General features: G+C 40.5%; 1 protein-coding gene across 1 annotated transcript in view; it reads left to right on the plus strand.

Moving 5' to 3' along the window:
- Window positions 1–11,396: 11,396 nt before the first annotated feature.
- The window catches only part of LOC106495900 (ADP-ribosylation factor-like protein 8B), a 28,125-nt gene continuing 19,694 nt past the window's right edge, over window positions 11,397–19,827 (plus strand). Inside the window, exons 1-2 of the mRNA XM_067315487.1 lie at window positions 11,397–11,675; window positions 16,098–16,178. Coding sequence (XP_067171588.1) covers window positions 11,487–11,675; window positions 16,098–16,178 — 270 coding nt within the window. The 5' untranslated portion in view covers window positions 11,397–11,486. The remainder of the gene's footprint in view (window positions 11,676–16,097; window positions 16,179–19,827) is intronic.

Genomic DNA, 19,827 nt, shown 5'->3' on the forward strand with positions numbered 1-19,827 from the left:
GCTGCAACTCTGTGCTCTTATCTGTATCAGGTCACTTTTTTTATTCCATAGGTGACACATCAGCTTGAATGTATTTCTTCAGTTTAATTCTAAACTACTATTTGGGCCAAAGATATAGTGGTCTGTATATACTGATTATACCGTATGACAGGATAATCCAGAATAATGAACGATTTGTAACAGTTCTATTTGAAAAACACACTTGTTCATAATGTAATTTTGTATACTTCAAATTAAGCCAGTTAAATCTATGTCCACTTGGATTTAATTGAGTCTCAGTAGTCAACTGGTTTGGTACTCTATGTAGGAATGAATTTCATTCCACATGAATATGAGCTCCTAAAAATACCTGGCTTAACTTTAGACTTGTGGAATTTTTCAACATAAAATTTATTTGATAAAGTAAATTTTACGCTTAAAACTTACATAATCTTACTTAAAAACTTACTCTTTTTCTACTTTTCACAATATCTGCCAAGATACTGTGTGTTTTTTCCTTTAATTGAATATATTTCTAATTCTTAAAAAGTTTCTAAATTTAACATAAATGTTTACATCAAATACTAGAACTTCATCATTTCAAATTTGAGCTGTATCAGTTACTCCTTCCTTCTTTCTTCCCTTCTCCCAAGCCTTCCCGCCTATGTCAGGTGTTCCCCTCCTTGGATTTCAATTGTTTTGTCTGGCCAATACTCACAACTACTCATCTGATCTACCTCTTCACTCCCTATGAGCATTGGCCACCAATCCTAGTTTCTCTGTTCAGCCAGCTCTAGCAACTGGATATGAACGACTGTCTCAGCACCAGCCGGACAAAGAGTTAGTGGGCTTTGAGAAGGCTGTGGGTGTGGGACAGCCTCTATGCCTGCCTGCCTATTTCCTAACCAATCTATTTGGTGGAAGCCAGTTTGTTCCTTAGGAAAACTCAACAGTGGAGGCAGCAAGATATAATGATTCTGGGGACCCTGGACTCCTTTCTTCACTCCCGCTGCTTGTGATCCAGGATACTACCTCAGAATCACCTTTTTTATTTGTTCTGCTCACAGAACCCTAAAAGCCCTCCACTAGTACACAGAAAGCTGTGTTCCACCAAGTCCACTCTCTGGGAAGGGAGTACTGGTGCACAGCACTAGTGAGGGAAGTCAGGTAGACAGTAGTTGACTGTAAGGACTGTAAAAGTGGCAGTATTCATCTCTGGAGAAAGAGATAGTGAACACAGCAAGACACACAGTATCAAGGCCCAGCCATGCCATCCAGGACACTACAGAGCAGGACATGGAATAGAACCACAACTAATATGACAGCGTGTCTTATTTAGAATTAAAAACGTATTGTGGTTTTGGAATATCACAGTTACTACACTAGTTTTGGGCAACTCCTTTTCTTTGCTTCCTGGGCTCTATATTCCCCATAGAATGCTCTGTTGTTCTGTAGAGATACAGCTCACATTTTCATTAAAAATAAGAGACAAGAAAGAATCTGGCATATTCAATAAGGAAAAATTCCTCAGAGAAATAAGGTACTCAAGTCTAAGGTATGGCAGTGTATCTGCTCTTAAACACAGCATTTGAATAGCCACAATAGTTTTAGACTATTTGCTTAGAGTTTGTTGCCAAAAGCAATGTTAAAGTAGAAAATATACCTCCAAAGTAAACCACCCCCAGTTTCTATTAGAAGTCCAATTATGATTTATGTATAGTCAGTTTAAGCATTTAGAAGCAATTAACTGCAGTTCATTCAATAAAATAATCTTTACAAATTGTTATGTCAGATGCTTAATAGATTTGACTTGTAATGGGTGAAGAGTGGCTACTGGCATAGATGGATTAAAAATGTCTTCCTATAACTAGCCATGATCTACATAAGTAAATCATCCTCTCCCACAGATACAACTTACTTCACTAATGGAACTATCTGGGATTTTGATATAGTAGTCCTTTATTAAAAAAAAAAAAAAAAAAGCCTAAATTTAGCAGAAAACACATATCATAATTCCTGCAATCCATTGCCTTCAAATTTTCAGGTTGTCAATCCTAACAGACGTGTGCAGAAAAATAGATGAAGACTTCAGATTTAATATGGAGAAATAATGTTTTTATGGCTTTTGAACAGCAAGTTATCAAGAGGAAGTGACAACTTTCTCATTGCAGTTATGGTGTTGAATCCACAAGTCAGAGCTATTTCTGCCATCAGCATTCCAAGAATCATGAATAAAAAAAATATATATGTAGTGGACTGTCTGGCAGAAAAGTAGTCAGCTGTTTTTGATCACCTCTGTAAAAAAAAGTTTCTTCACTGCAGCTTTGATAAAGGTTATTTGACCGTGGCTAAACAGCACCCATGGTACGCCTTCTGCATGATTTCTGCATCTCAGGTGCCTCCCTTTCACACTGGACACGTGATAGCTATCAACACATGATCGCTATCAAAAGATTTCTAAAAACTGGAAATGTCACTGGTAATGTTTTAGCATACCTTCTGAACATTCTGACTCACACGAAATTTTATATTTTCAGCAGAAACCCTTTACCATAGCTAAAATTGTATGTTGGTATATAGAGTTTTAGTTCAATGAATGTCTTGCTTTGTTAAATTATATATTGGCAAAATTTCTTGAGCTTAGGTTTGTTTGTATCCAGCTCTCTGAAAGACACTAGATTTGCAACACTTTGTGGTAAGGGAACTTGCAGGATCACAAAGCCTGCAGGTCTTGCCCTAAGTGTTTTTTTGACTATCAGTTAAGTATTAACAAGCAGAGCATTTGTGAGGGGGAAGAGATAAAATCACAAGGCAAGGAGGAAAGGGAACTTAAAATAACAGAAGTGTTAAGATAGAGCATCTAAGACCTCCTAGTGGATGTAGAGGTAGTGAACTGCAGGAGAAGTAAAAGAGTGAAGCAGTACGGAATGTACCCAGATCAGTCTCTTCCTTTTCCACACTTTTTATCTACCTGGTATTTAATACAGACAACCTTTCCCCAAAGCCCACTATCAAGATAAAGGAACACAGTAACTTTGTTAGATAAGACCCATCCATCTTATCCCATCTCTTTTCCTTGAGAGCAGCCAAGACCAGAAAAGAACAAGGGAAGTGAAAGGATAGCAGACAACTGCAATAACCAGTCCACAGAACCGTGTCTTCCTAATCTCCATGCATAAATAGCTGTCTTGTGCCCTAATGCAGAACAGTTTCTACAAACTCATGCACAATGCTTTACCAACCACTCTTTAAATTTTCATTTTTGATATTTACATTATCTACATGTATCTGCAATTCCTGTTTTAAATCCTACCACCTTTGTGTCATAGTGAGCTTCAGACCAGCTACATGCTGTGTAAAATAGTAATATTATCCAAATATTTTATTTTGCTCTGTATTCTATGTGTCTTGCCTATATTCTATGTTAAAGAGTCACCATGGAATCAGCAAGTCTCCACAGAGTAAGGAAGGAGGAAAGAAGGAAAGCAGAGCTACAACTTCCATTGCTGGTAATTATCTTATGTTCAAAGCCAAATTCGTTTTCTCCTAAAGCAGACAAAACAAACAAACAAACAAACCCCTTACCTTCTCTGTATTTCTTGTAACCATTATTTGTCTCTGTAGCCTTATAGTTTGACTTTCTTATGTTCTTGTACTTTTCAAAAGATTAAATACTAGAGGAACATTCATATTCCTTTCATTATGATTCATTATTTTGTACTTCTCCATTCCAGGCAGAATTCAAGCTGGCAACACTCAGGGACGGGGGAATGCTAAAATGGGTTTAATGAAGTGACATAGTCTAAAAAGAGAGGTTCAGCTACCTTCAATGCACTCCTTCAGTGTGTACAACTTTTTGTTAAAATTTTTCTTAAAATTCTGCTTCTCTGTCTGAAGAATCTGGATCTGGTTTATTGTGCTGCTTATTATGGGACATCTAAAGATATTGGCACTTTTAAGAGAGATGGCTGTTGGTACTTAGAGAACCTGAACAGAAGTGAAATCATAGTCTAGTGTCTGTCTTACAGTTTCTTGCTTCTCTGTATGAAAAATAAAAATGTAAAGAGAGATTTTGAGAGACAGGCCAATAACACCACTTTGTAGACTGCCTAGGATGTGACTAGCATCCCAAGTAGCCCAGAAAATTTTCTTTTAATACCTGTATCACACTGGAACACTCTGTTGTATATATATCAGCAAAGAATTGCGTGAAAGATTTCAGACCTGTATGAGATGCACTTGACAACTTCCAGACACAGATTAGATTTGTACATGCACTTATCCATCATATTTCAAAACAAACAACAAGACAGCAAAGACAGTTACATAATTTTAAAATGTATTCAATTATAGAGCATTGATGACATTTTTAAGACAACCAAATTCCCTCCTTCAAACATAAACAATTAAATGCTATTTCAAAGTTATTTCATAGCCTGGTTGTGCAAGCCCCTTCACGCTGGCAGTATACATTCTGCCAAAGCAAAACAGACTACAAGATTAAGATCTAAGATTTCAAAAAAGAGCCATGAGTTTCATTCCAAAGAATAACATCTATACAAAATCATTTTTATTGTATGATTTCAAACAATTTACTGCTTTACTAAACAAAGACTCCATCTTTCTTAGAGAAATTTCTTTTTGGCTGTTCTTTCTTTGTAGTTTTTTTCCTGTCCTACTGAAAACCAGTTTATAGGTTGCTGGAAACAGAATCAAAAAGCTTCTTGGTCTGACTTCATCCGTTAGCATTTCTGAGTGTTTCCTGAGAAGTGGCTAGCCTGAACCTTTTTGTCTATTTTTCTGGAAAGACTTTGCTGAAATTTAACCCAGCATCCTGGTATTTTTCTTTGGGATGATGGTTACGTAAACATTCAAAAGTATTCATAAAGTATTCCAGACCAGTCCTAAATTTTTTTTATACCAGTCATGGATGTGGGTCTTTAGAGAATAGTTCTTTAGTGTAGGCAATCTGAACCTTCAGCAGCTACTTTTCCCTTCACTGTCAAACAGTGTGTCCTCAGGACTGCAAAATCTTCCAGCATTTGTTGTCACCTCATTACATATGAGAGAGTAAAAGGCAAGGATGTAAAGGGCACACCTATCAATAGTATTCTTAGCGGAATTACTTTGGATTTCATTACATTCACTAATATGTTACCACCATCATTGTCTATTGATTGTAGTTTTCCTTGGCCAGTAGTGATTAGATGACATTTTTCAGTGTATGCTTACATTCCTCTTAGTTTGTAACTGATAGTGTGTTTATTGATCAGTAAACAGACACAAACAGAATATGAAAATTAACATGAATCACTAATTCATATATTCAGCAAACATTTTGTTTCTGTGTTTATCTTTATACGCAATTCTGGAGTGTGGTGTTCAGCTGCATATACGTAGATGGCAGACAATATGCAGTCACCCTTCTTTGCCTTTGTTTTCATCTTAGAGAATACTATTCAACAGAACTTCAGGAGCCTGCATAAGAAATAAACCATATGCTGGCAAACACCTCCTGGAGCATACTGTTCCCTCAGACTACTAACAGGTAGAGACAAGAAGATAGCTTGCCAGCGTCAAGTGATGATTTCCTGAGGCAGGGACCTAACAATTACCCATTTAAGGGGAGGCTAAGGGCACCCTGCAGTCCCATAATGATAACATTGTTAATGTCACAACAAAGGATCAAGTATCTTATTACTGGGCCCAACCAGTAATTAAAGGCACTGGAGTAGTAATATACAGACTTGTAAATCCTATGCATAGTTTTCTGAAAAACTGAATAGTTTTCATGCTGCATATACCAAACTTCAGGATCCAAAACACAGACTTCTTGACACAGACTTCAATCTGCCCTACTCTGTCACTGTAACAGCTTTAACATAAATCTATTTTCACTCCTTCCATCACTGGAGAAGATAAATACTAGAGTCTCTGACATTCCAGCCAGCAGAGGGCATGGATGATGCACATAAACACTAATGAGTACATTACAATGCTTTCACTGAAAAGTTCAATAAAGCCTTTCTCTTTTCTTTAGTAAAGCAGCTGTTTGACTCTGGCCAACAAAAGAGAAAAGATGACTAGTCTCTTGCTAATGCAATATCTCATTAGTAGAAAACATGTATGGCTTAGTCTACAGGGTTTTTTTCAAACATCTGGTATATCAGGACGAACTTGAAAATATCAGTCAGATATCATCTCTTCTCATGCTGTCCTCCCTAGAGAATTCATCCAGTTGAAGGCTTCTTTTCATTAAGACCTACAGCTGTCACTAGAAACCAAGCTTAAGCTACAAATAGTCTGATCTGATGTCTTTCACAGTACCCAGAACAAGAGATATGGGACCCAAACACCTTGTTCCTGCACAAACGCGGAAATGTCTGGATACATGATGTTGGTTCAGGTCAAATTTTGCTGAACATATATTTACAGCACCACCACCATCATCATCATCATCACCAGAAATTTAAGATCTTTGTTATAAATTTTTGTAACACAGGTAAGTCTCTGCAATGGAGTAAGCTGCTTTACTGTTGCTTCAGAGACAGAGCCCTTGGAAGACTCAACATGCTATGTGCTACACGTTCCCACAGCACAACTAAACTGGTGCTGAAGGGTGTGAATCTCAATGGACAAGACAGAAAAATGAAATATTTTATCAGCAGTTAAATGTTTCCTAGAAAGATTAAGTGGCTTGCCTACAGTCACACAGGATAATAAATTGTGGCCTCTTGTGCCCCAGCTGAGGCTTTTAACTACCAGAACAAATGTCCTCTAAGTTGGTTATTGTAGCAAGGTAGCAATATTTTTACATGCAATTATTATCAGACAGTCTGTGTCTTTTCTTATCAGAAACTTTGTCACAAAAATTAGGACTTCATAACAGATTTTAGAAAATGTAACAGATCTTAGAACTTGGACAAACCATCCAGGAAATTTTCATATATTTTATTTTGATCCTCGGCACTATAACAGACTTCAATCAGTGCATAACTGAACTAATGTCTTAAAATTTACCTGACTCTCTTCTGCTGGCCTTGTATGAGGATATGAAATAAATTATTTATTTTCTAGAATTTGTTACTATGTCTTAAATATATTAAAGTTGCTTTAAACTTCATCACTACAAGCCTTAAGCACTACTGCAAAATTTAAAAATCCTTGCAAAAATAGAGATTGCTCTATTTTATGAGAGTTTGCCCCCACCCCCCACCCCTCCGCAGTAATCAGAACCTCCTCATTCCCAGAAACTACTCTTACAAACGGACTTGCCTTCATTACACACTTCTCCAGCTGGGTGATATGCAGGGGTGGGGGAAACTTCATTTCAGTTTTAGGGCAGCCAGAAACTTTTCACCTATTCAATCAAAATTCACAACTTGTTTTGGCTGAAACAAATTTTTTAAAATAACAATATACCTAGCAGCAGAAGAAAAGACTAGTGCTTTGCCTATGGATTATTTCCTGAAGCCCTTTTACTTATCCAGCCAGAATAATGTATTTCCTACCCCATCTTTTCCAGCCACACCTCCAGTGAGCCCCCCCCATTAATGTATAAATAGTAACTGGCTGGTAAATTTGTGAGTGCTGACTGGCTTAGTCTAGTTTGTATATTTTGAATGGCCATCTGGCCAAGGAACAAGTAAAACAACAGATTTCTGCTTCCCTCTCCCTAAATGCAGAAACTGATTCAGGTTCATCCCTTTTACCATGGCACCAATTTTCAAGAAACTTTGAGAGCTGTACCACGCTTTGAAATGGCTGAAGCTGACACAATCACTGCCTCAGGTTTAAGAATGGCATCCAAAATCATGACTCTCACCCCAAACACCAAAGCACTCCAGCTTGTAAATTTTAAAATTAACTACTTCAACACTTTCTGACTTAATTCTTTACTTAAGGAAAAGAGACTTATGAAATAGTTTTGTCTCTGGTTTCACCAGTTGTCTGACCATCCATCTTCCTGGTATTGTTTAAACCTGCAGGGGAATTTCAATCAACTTGGGTGGCAATCTTAATCTATCAAGTTTCTACACACTTCAGAAAAGGTGACAACTTGATAAGGGAGAGAAACACAAATTAGTTTCTCCACTGAGGGAACTACAAGCAGAACCTGTCCATTATATATTCTATTTGCTGAAAGTAGTTTGTCATAGACATATGTATAGCTCTGGATCAGGAGGACAGCATAGGAGACAAGAAGAAAGAGAAAAACCAGGGTTATTACAGAACTGAAGAGGGATGGTTTATGGTTCTTAGCTCCTGAAGAAACTAAGTTCATTAGTTCTGTTGCTCAGGACAACTTTTCCTTTATTTAGGAAAAGCCATTACAGTTACATATTTGTTGACTGTTAGAATTCAATTTTGCCTTTATTCTGGAAGCTCCTCTCTTGGCATCTGTATTGCTCATTTAGATTTGTGAATCATTAAGGCTAAAGCTCTACCACTCTATCTTCACCTAACACAAAAGATTGAGCCCAGTGAACTACCGTAATAAGAATAAATAAAAATAACTAGGGCAACTGCAATCTCTCCAGTAAAAACTCTGAAGTTCAGGAAAATACTAAATTATACATCAAATCTTAACAAGAATTAGTTTTAGGTATGAACAAACAATTGTTTAAGCTGCTGAGTCACATAGCCTCCAGTTTGACAAGTTGTATCTACAGAGCTGTGACAAACAGGAATAATGTAAACATTAAGAACAGTAATTCTCAATGACGTAAGAATGGCCATATCAGATCAAACTATCGCTCCTTCTAGCTCAATACCTTGCCTCCAGCAACGCACAATTAAGAACATTTAGGGAAGAGCAGCAGAACAAAGCAATTATCTGTATCAAACGTAACACCTTAGTGCATAATAGCTGTCAAAGGATTTTTTCTTCCATGAATTATTCCTTCATTCTTGAGCCCATGTAAAATTTTGGCATTTACAACATCCAGAGGCAATGACTTCCACAGTCCAACTATACGCTATTAGAAAAAGAGCCTCCTTTTGTTTGTTTGGGACTCACCACTTACTAATTCCATCTGCTGTCCTCCAGACTTAATATTAAGAGAAGGATGAAAAATAACTCCCTCATACTACCATCAGGTGGCAGGGCCCAGTTCCACTGTCCAATTTTCTTCTGGAAACGTTCAATTAAATTTAAAAGGGTAAATAATTGAATAACTATAAAAAAATCTTAGAATTACTTTGTGAGTCATCTTGACTGTATCTACCATGAGGTCATGAAAAAACATAAATTTTTCACCTTTATAGCTAGCCCAGAACCAATTGTTCCTGACAGCAATGTCACAAGAGCTTCCAGCTTTTGTGGTCTGACTGACATAACCAATGAGTTTTGTCTCAAACTGCATCCTGTAATATGATGAATTCTGTCTCCAAAAGAAGCATGAAAAACAAATCTCTAAATGGTCTGATGAATTTGCTATGTTTCAATAGCAAAAGTATCCATACTAAATGTTTGAAGTTTATATCTGTGTGAAAGTTCTTCATCAAGCAATACAGCAGATAAGGAAACTTACCCATTTATACTTACTATCCTTATACTGTAATCTTCTAGAACGTCATGCATATTTTAAACGACAACTTTAGAGGCTGGCAGATACATCCAGGTTAAGTGTTAGTTTTGTATTTATTGAGAAAACAAGCCTTTTTTTAATGCTGTGTGGCAAGACAGCACACTAAATGTCACTTATCTGGTACAGGCAAAAGAAGATTTCTTGTTACACTGCATATCCTGTCATTGCCAACCATACAAAACAACCATAACAAGCATTAGTGATGCTTAAGCAAGAAAGCAAGTTAAAGGAGAATCTCCAAAAATTGACTGTCAGGGAAGAACCCAAATAAAAACAAGAAAAGCCTTGGAATTGAAAGTCTGTCCTTATACACAGGACAATTTAATAAGATTTTCATAGGAAGAGTGGAAGTCCTGGGACTGCCATCACTGGAGGTGAAGGACCTACAAAATTGATTCCACAGAGAAGATTCGGCCCACCAACTCTCATGCACTGCAAATCCAGCCCGTGGATGTCACTGGTTCTGTGGCGGGTCCTTGGCAGGCAATCCACAGTGGCATACCCACCTTGGACAGCCCTGCGAGGGCCTGGCCTGCCCCCGTCACAGCATGCTCCCACATGGGACCAGCCATTTCACCTCGCACCCTTCTCACTGTGCCCAATCTGCCTGTCATCTGCCAACGATGCCTCAGCACAGAGCCACCCTGCTGCTTCCTGAGGCACATGGGCTGCTACGTGCAGAGGCAGCCTGTTACTCCTCACAGGATGCCCCTATGTCTAACCAATGAGATGTCCACAGTGGCCCCAGTGCAGACCACTGCCTGTCATCCCACTGAAGCTCCTGACTGAAACCAAATGATGGCTCCAGTGCAGTCCCTGCTGCCTCCCCACACCCATGCAGAGAAACACCCCCGAGTTTGCCACAGACAGCCTGCTCCCCTCACACAAAACCTGCACGTCACTCCCCAGGAACATCTCTGGCACGGACACAGCCTGTCCCCTCCCAGACGGTGCTCCTGCACCATGGTCTCCCTCGGAGACTCCCCCTGCACCAAAAACTTGGTTCCTTCCAAAGCAATGCTGCCTTTAGCCCCAGCAAGGCTGCCGCCTCCTCGGCTGCCATCCCCACCTACGACCCTCCTCCACCCCTTGGAGCCACACCCAGTGTCCATCCCTATCAAGGACCCTCTTTCGCCCCTTGGGGCCATGCCCAGCATCCATCCCCACCCATGACCCTCCTTTGCCCCTCGGGGCAATGCCCAGCGTCCATCCCCACCCAGGACACTCCTTTGCCCCTCGGGCCATGCCCAGCCCAGTGTCCATCCCCACCTGGGACTCTCCTTCGCCCCTTGGGGCCATGCTCATCGTCCATCCCCACCTAGGGCCCTCCTTTGCCCCTCGGGGCCATGCTCAGCGTCCATTCCCACCCGAGACCCTCCATCACCCCTCGGGGCCATGCCCAGTGTCCATCCCCACCCAGGATCCTCCTTCACCCCTCAGGGCCATGCCCAGCGTCCATCCCCACCCGGACCCTCCTGCGCCCCTCGGGTCCCACCGCCGCCCTGGCCCTCCTTCACCCCTCGGGGCCGCCCCTGGCGGCAGCGGCCATCTCGCGGTGGGGCCGCCCCGCACCCCGCGGCCCAGCCCGTCCCCGGCCTAGACACGCTCCGTCACCTCACCCACGTGGCGCCTCCCCCTCCCGCCCCCGGCCACCGCCCGTGCCTGACTCACCGCCACCGCCTCGGCCCCGCCGGCCGCCCGCGACCCCGGCAGACCGCCCCTGCCCGGCCAAACCCCTCCCCTGTCTGCAGCAAGGGGCAGCGGGAGAAGGGCGGCGGCGCCATCACGTGAGCCGCCCTGCCGAGCGGCGCGGCGCGGCGCGGCTCCCGGCGCAGCCCGGCAGCGAGACACCCGGCCCGGCCCCCGGCCCGCAGCCCCGGCCCAGCGCCTCCCCCCGCCGCCTGGCCCCGCGCCCCCATGCCCAGCAGCGAGGCGGTGCCGCTGGGGCTGGGCGCCTGCCGCAGGTCGGGGGCGCTGGCCGGGATGCTGGCGCTGGTGGCCCGGCTGCTGGAGTGGCTCCGCTCGCTGTTCTGGAAGGAGGAGATGGAGCTCACCCTGGTGGGGCTGCAGTACTCGGGCAAGACCACGCTGCTCACCGTGCTGGCGGTACGGTAGCGGCGGGCGGCGGCCCGGGGCGGCGCGGCGCGGCGCGGGGGGGCGCTGGCGGGCTCGGCGCGGCCTGCGGGGGTCGGCGGCCGGGCGGCGCCGTGGGGCGGCGGCGCCGGGGCAAGCGCCCGTCGCGGGCGTCCCGGGGGGCTGGGCCCAGCCCTGCTCTGCCCTGCGCGGCCCCTGCAACGGGTGGGCGCTGCGCGCCGTGGCCCGCGGCGAAGCCGGCCTTCCCCCGCCGTGAGGTCCCGCAGGGAGGGCGACAGGGCTGCTCCTGTTCCTCTCGCAACCTCGTACTTCTCACAGCAGGCTCAGATGTGCCTGGAAAATTTTAAGGGAGAGAGAGAAAATGTCTCCTGTGCCTGACTACCAAGTGGGTCTGTCTCAAAGCAGATTCCTAGACAGAGACTCTTGCCGTAATGCAGAGCTAACTTTACGTGGTCAGTGTATCCCAAAATGACTCTATTACAATAATGTCACGCTTCCTCCAAGGCCGTGACTTCCATGACTGAATTCTTCCATCAGTTGCATCGATATTAATGTCTCCCACAATTCCTTGGTATTTTGCCTTTCCCATCCTGCTGTGATGGTGGCCTTGGGGCCTTGTTCATCTCTAACTTTGACACTGACCATGGCATATTCCATTTTGCAGCCATGCTGAAATACCTTCCTCATCTTTGTTTGCTATGCTGCCTGCCCTTCCGCATTTAGGTCCATCCTGAGTATTTACTTTCCTGCTCTCAGAAGAGGCAAACAAGATGCAAACTGCTAATCATCAAGCTTCTCAATGCATTCCCGTTTCTCTGAGGTGATTGCTGCTGTTAGCTTTATAGTAGCTTCACCTACCATGAGATAGGAGCTTCCAGACGTTCTTGAAGAGTCAGTCCTTACCCTGAGAAGTTGTCAGATCAAGAAATCAAACAAAAGTTAGGCGGTGTGCAGCCTACGGTCAAAGAGATTGAGCCAATGATGGACACAGATGTATGGTGCTTGTTGTATGTTTCATGTGTAACACACGCTAATGGATTAAGGGAAAGAACAGGAGTATGAATTAGTGAGGAAGCGGGGAGAGAGAGAACGAAGGAGAAAAAGGGAAGGGATAGGGAAAGTGCAGCTAGCACTGCTGTAAGTATGTTTTGGGAGACATCAGCAATCAATAAACAGAAAATAATTGTAACTCAGACTTTAGGCACTCAGGTGTTCTTGGTAACATAGGCCTCAGCACTCCTCATGTGGAAGTGTACATCTCCCAAGGGTATGCTTTGCTGAGGAAGGAGAAAAAAATGTAATAAATTATTTTACTTCTTATATTGATTTCATAAATGGAGCAAATAAGGACACAGCAGTTCAGAGACCTCAGTGCTCTAATAGTAGTATGTGGCATTAGACTTTAAGCAAGTAAATGTCCTCTCATTTATACACCACCACCTGTGGGATGACATCATGTGTTTTTCTCTCTCATGCTAAGATCATCATGGATGAAACAGCACTGCTATTACTGCAGGTTTGATTTTGTCAGCACATGTATAACTTAAAAATATTCTAAAAGGCATCCATTTTTTCTGACTTAAGGATTGTCACAAAAAGTAATTTTTGTAGCTACAAAAACTTATCTTTCAGTCTGCAGATGACTTGCTGTTGTAATCATCAAAGAAGAGTGGTAAGAATTTGGGAGTAAGCAGTTTAGGATAAGGCAATGAATAATAGCTTATTCTTGAATGCAGTTGATATGGAGATGGCAAATGGATTGGGAACTGTGTGTGTGTGTTTTTGTATATGTGGCTAGGGAATGGCGAGATGGAGGTAACCATCACAAAACAATGGGCATTTAAAACTACAATGGGTCATAAAAATAAATGATAAGAAATTATTTGTTCAAGTTGCAGTAATATTCAGAGGCCCTATTGTGCTAACACTGCATAAACACACTCTGAGACAGTCTCCTCCTTGAAGAGTTTGAGCCATATTTAGTCCTCTGTTACCAGTGGAAACCTTAGATAATTTCACTGCTTTTTACTGTGGATGTGCACTGATGTAATGAAGTAGAATCTGGCCTGTTGTTTTTGATATAGTAACGGGTAATAACAATATTCATTGTCAATGCAATATTCACCAACATTTAAGAATGGCATTACAAACTTCTTAGCATAAGTTATTTTCATCTGTGTCAGGATGTAATCTCTTTGTTTTTTATTGAGATATGACAATAAAATTGTTTGATGGCCCCTTGAATATTCACAAAAAGTACTGTCAAAAAATCTGTCATGTAAAATTTCCTTAGCAAGCAATTTTTTGTTTTATTTTATTTTTTTTTGCTTTGTGATACTTAGAACACTTGAAACAAAATACAGTAATCAGAGTTTTTGGAGTAATATGGTCAAAAGATTCAATGCATTACCTTCTTTTCTTCATTGTGTAGGAAGATAAAGAACTGTAAACATACTAGTTTGTAGCTGATTCTGTTCAACTACAATTAAATTTTTTTAGAAGAAAAGACTAAGGACCAATAAAGGAGATGTTAATTCTTTGCATTCTATCCCCGATACCAGAGCAATTATGATTGTTTTTTGATGTATGTCTTCCAATTTAACATATTGCACATGGCATACAATTTGCTAACAAAAATGGACTCCTTAATTTCAGGGAGTTTGCTTAAAAAATAGCTTCCTGGGTTAGCTCTCTAGTTTTCCAGGCATTCCTGTTCTTGAATAATGATATTACATTCTCAGGGTTTCTCTGCGTGAATGTCTGTCCTCTGTAAATATATGTACTACGTATTTTAGCAAATTAGGCCAGTACTTGCTACAGCAGATTGTTACTGATTGGCTTTGTCTTACTTTATCCAATTAAAAACTTCTGTCACTGCTGGGTACATGTATCTGTATGAAACTACGAGTACATTTGTCTTCACTGTTTTTCCCTGCTGCTGTTGACAAGTCACTGAAGCAAGGAAAGAGAAAAAAGACACTTTCAGAAACAAAAGATGGGGAAGATGTATAGTACAGAATGTAGCAATAAGGTTCTCACAGGTAAGATCGAATAAGTAATGGATGGAAGTTGTTTCTTGCCTGAAGGATCTAATTTCAAAACCCCAAATCATGTGAGAGGCGCAAATAACCATCAAAAGTTAGCTTTTTAAGTCCTAGATTAAAAACAGTCAATCTTAGTTGGTGAATACAAACTAGAAGTGTAAAGTGTTCTCATTCTGCCACAAACAGTGAAGAAGAAATTTATGGCAAGTATACTGTGACCTGCAAGAGCAGTAGGGATAGTTGATGGCTGGTTCTGCAGTGTGAGGAGCACAGCGACTGTGGTGAACCTCGAAGCTCCCACTTGTCAGGTGGGAGGGTCCTCTTGGAGTGGGCCTGCTTTCCTCCTTGTCCACATATCCAGGTTTTCTTCCCCCAAAAAACCCCAGGACACAGGTGGGGGTGATGATAAGGGTGGGTGATGAGAATATGGGCAGATAGGTACAGAAGGGCAATGGCATGTCCAAAAGGTCCCCCTCTCCTCCTTTCTGGATGACTGGAAAACCAGGACTACTGTGTACCTTACAGAGAGTTCCTAGCCCTCAGTGTAGACATAACTGTTAAGTGACCTTCTACATATCTTGGTGTGCTGCTCCTAGTGAGATACAATATTTTAGTAATGATACATTTTGAAAAGGAAGAAGGAAACAATGAGTAACGAGTAATCTTCTGCTGGGCTTCAACTTTTTCCTTAAAAGCTGTCTTCTACAGTGGGTGGTTTTTTGTAAGGTTCCCGTTGTCCTGACAATAAGTTGCTATCTTGTAGAAATATTTCTTTTAATGATGGAAGACATCTGACACTTCCTTTGGGTTTAGGGTGTGCTGAGTTAGTTCCTTATATTCTTCCATCTTACTGGAAAAATACTTTTCAGTATTTATTTACTATCCATCTTATTTTCCATCCAGTGCTTACTTTCCATCTTACTCTTAGCTTTAGCAGTGGGAGTTTTCTGCTGTCATCTACTCAGACAGAAAGGGACCGCACTTAGTACTTTCTAGATTGAGTATTCTTTCACCATTAGCTGCATTTGGAGTTAAACCACTGGTAGCAGTGATGAGAAACTATAGGGAAAAACCCTCGTGTTGTCAGTTTTATTGTATTTTGACAAAGCTGCTTTCTGGTTAGCTCAAGCATCTGATGAAAAATTATCCGAAGTCTTGTGATTTCTCGGGTGATCTTTGTCACTGAGGAGAATAAAAGATCATTTAAAGAAACTGAAATGAACTGTCTTCCTTGGCATGACAATGCATTAATTGAAGTGCTAGCCAATGCTCTTGCAGAAAATTTTTTTTTTTTTTTACTACATTGTAAAATAAAATATGTAGGTTGCAAATGAGAAACTTATCTGCTCTTTATTAATTATTTTATAATACATTTTTTTTTGTATTCTAGTCAGGGCAGTTCACAGAAGATATGATTCCTACGGTAGGCTTCAATATGAGAAAAATAACAAAAGGAAATGTTACCATAAAGGTAAGTGTGCATGTTTGAATTAATACACAGTGAATAACTATAAAAAATAAAGTTATTTCAACTGGAAGTGTGAAAATGTAGAATTCAGTAGGTTCAGGGAAGATAATCAGTTACTGAGTGAAGTTATTCTTCCTTTTTGTATTTCTAAAAATTAACAGGGAATATTCTTTTTAATAGTCATTATTCAGAGATCCATTTTGTATAAGAATTCTAGTCAATAAGATCAAGGAATCAAAAGTAAGTATATTTGCTTTAACTGGAAGACATTAATCTAATAATTACCAATTATTAAAGAAAAATATCCAAATTAATAATTTGCAATATTTTGTATACCTGGCCTTGTTTTGTCTTCTTATGCATCTTTTCAGTCAAATCTCTGTGTATGTTCAACAATTTATATTGTATCCTCTTGCTGTATGAAAGGTGGGATACATTTATTTGACAGGAAAAGGGGAAGTAATGCTGACTACACACAGTACTGCCAAATGCACAAATTATACTGAAAAGTGACCCCCCTTCCCCAGTTTATTGAAACAATGGGGAGGGGGAAGCAGACAAGTTCAAGATGATAGCTTGTTTATCAGGTTTTTTTAGTTCAAAAACTGTAACTTTTCTAAGCATGTAGACTTATATTTCTGTGCTGTATTAATCTATTTGTTTTAATGATATCTGTGTCACGCAGCTGAGTTGTACTCTTTCAGGTTAGAGGTCATAAAATTCTGGGATATTAGGGGAGCTGAGCTGCCTCCTGGAGCTGCCCCCCCCACACACACACACTCTTTCTCACAACTGTAAATGAAATCTGAAGTGACTCAGGCATCTCAGTGGAAGGTGAAATTTAGCTCACATAACATTAGCTCTCCAGAAACAGAACATGTAATATAAGTCAATTGTTGGGGCACCATCTCTTAGGCCTACAGAGGGATATAGATGCTGGTAGTGTGGTTGTGATTCATGTCATAGGAGTTCAAAATAAGGATAAATCACTTCTTTAGCATTACTGCTCTCTCTTGTTTGATTATGAAGGGAGACTAGCTAATTAGCTTAGATCAGTTTCCTAACTTTTATCTAAAATTAGGTGAAATGAATACAGGTTTTTGCTTTTACCTCTACTTTTCCCTGAGTCTTTCTTTTCCTTCTTTTTCCCTCCTTTCTCCCTCAGTTCTAAAAATGTTCTTTTCCCTCTAGACTGGTATAATTCCTGAACCTAGGAAGGATTTTCTGAAGTAACCTCTAATGTGAATGTAAACCTTTTCTAGCTATCTACTCAGTCCCTCTAAACCATGAGCATGTAAAGGGGTGGTAAAAGGAATAAATGATTTCTCTTGCTTGGGAGGTGTTAAAGTTGAACTAAAATCAGCCAAACTTAAAATGACCATATAGATACTGTGAATTCATATCTGTTTGTTCTTCCTTTGGTCTGAGTATCTTAGTATACTGTTTCAGAATTTTTCATGACAATAGGGCCTTAAGCTGTACATTTCAATTGTGTATCTACTTCTGTGTTGCAAGCTTGTAGAATATCTTCCTCTACAATCACTTGCATATTAGAGTGCCTAATCAATAACATTTGAAAGATTTTGTCACTTTTTTTAGAAAAGATGTAACAACTTAATATTTTCAGCTAGTCTTTTAAATCTGTCCAAATGAAATGTCTCATGTTATTCAACTATTTCCTCTCTTCACCCTGAACCCTCCTTCCTATACACCTTCTTAAAATGCCCATCAGGTTTGGCTGAAATAAAAACTCTAACACTACCCATGCTCTGGTCTGATTTTAATTTCCCATGAAATTTAATTTCATAGTAGAAAGACAAAAGCTGTAGTGAACATCTTAAGACTAGGCCCACAGTAAGGGTAGGGAATGGCAGGGGGAAATCATTATTGGCTTTGTAACCTCAATTTTGTGACTTTGTACTTAAGCACTGTAATAGTCTTTAAGTGCACAGTTAGAGCCTGGGTTTGGGAGGCAATCTGGACCTTACTCTCATCACAAAGCAGGTGAGCAAGAAGGCAAAATACGGTTGCACTTGTATTTTTATCTCAGGCATTTCCTAAAAGGTAAATGATTGATGGAAGCCTAAACTTCTTTTCAATATAGAGGGTGTGTATGATCATGTGTTTAAAAAAAAAAAAAAAAAAGGACTATCATATGATGATCAGTGCAAAATTCAGTACAAACTGACCAAACTCTTTTTTTGAAATAAAAAATGTGTCCTCATAGGATACAAAAAATTTCAATAAGGAATGCTTTTTTTATAGCCAAAACGAGCAACTTTTGTATATTAGCAATTTAATGTTTTAAATATAAATAATTGTACCTCCATTATGCTTCTATTAAAATATATAGTAGCAAGAAAAGTACATCCTGTGAGAGTTATAGGAGAGAAGCTTCTGAAATTTTGAGAGGACACCCCCACTTTATACAGACTTTCTTTATATAGAAATGGAAGGAATTTTTGTCTTTTTTTTTTTTAATCTTTTGTAAATTCTTCAGGGATGGACAGGGAGCTGCTTGAACCATTAACACCTACAAATGTGAGTGTGCAGTGGCTCTCTGTTGTGTAGTTTGTTCCCAAAGATCAACTTTTTCAGCACCTTTTTTCATGGAATTCACTACTGGTAGTGTGTCTTGCAAACCCTTATTATATTCATGTACTGCTGCCAAGTATGAGGCAAATATGTAGGAACTAATGGCACCATGCATGGAAGGTAATGAAATCCATTTAATCTTTGGAGTATATCTCCCGGACTAGCTAGTCAAGACTAGCATTACTTTACACAACAGGCATCTCTCTGGAACTTAGATGTCAGTGTAAATAGGCCTGCATCGGTTGCACTTTATCTGGAAAAACATAAGGTGACCAGAATTAAAAGCCTCTCAAAACTAGTTCTTGCAACCAGTCCCATATAATGCTGGATAGCACAAAGCCACTTTCTGACCTTTTCCACTGCTTTTAGGGCAGTGGAAAAGGTCAGAAAGAATCATAAAGTGTACACCATTGCAGGCTTAAAGTCACCCAGTGGAAGATAAACCAAATTACTGCTCAATTTTTGGAGGGGACCCAGGAATCAGAAGAGTAAATGGTAACTGAACTGCTCTTTGAGAAGAAAGAAGAAATATTGCACAAGATGCACATTCTTCTGGGTAACAATTATGCAGCTTTTCATTGTAAATGGACACTTATTTCATGATGCTTTCTGTCCTGATTCTGGTGAATGCTGTGTTTAAAACTGGTGAAAAGTCACATACAGTTTCATCAGTGATGAAGTTTAACACCTGGTCACTGTCTTTCACCTGTATTTACAGTGCATAGAGCATCATCCTAGCTGTCCCTCATATCTGTTGGTTCATTTCTCTGTGGCCAGCTTTGCTTGTGGTAGTGTTTATACTATGTGTAAGGTAAGGTTGATAAGGGGAAATTTCAGTATACAGGAGCATCTCTTTTGATTGCAATAGGCAATATTTATGCTGTATATCACTAAGGTATACTGCGTTGCAAACAGCTGTGTCTTGTCTTTCTTATGTATTAGTTTCCCTCTTCATTAGCCTCTCCTCAACAAATGTTCCCAACTGCTGCTCCCCATTTTCTTTGTACCCTGTCCATTTGAGTATATGCACAAATGCCAAACCCTAAACACCTCAAAG

Source organism: Apteryx mantelli, chromosome 1 (genome assembly GCF_036417845.1).
Source record: "Apteryx mantelli isolate bAptMan1 chromosome 1, bAptMan1.hap1, whole genome shotgun sequence".
In the NCBI taxonomy this organism is placed as follows: domain Eukaryota; kingdom Metazoa; phylum Chordata; class Aves; order Apterygiformes; family Apterygidae; genus Apteryx; species Apteryx mantelli.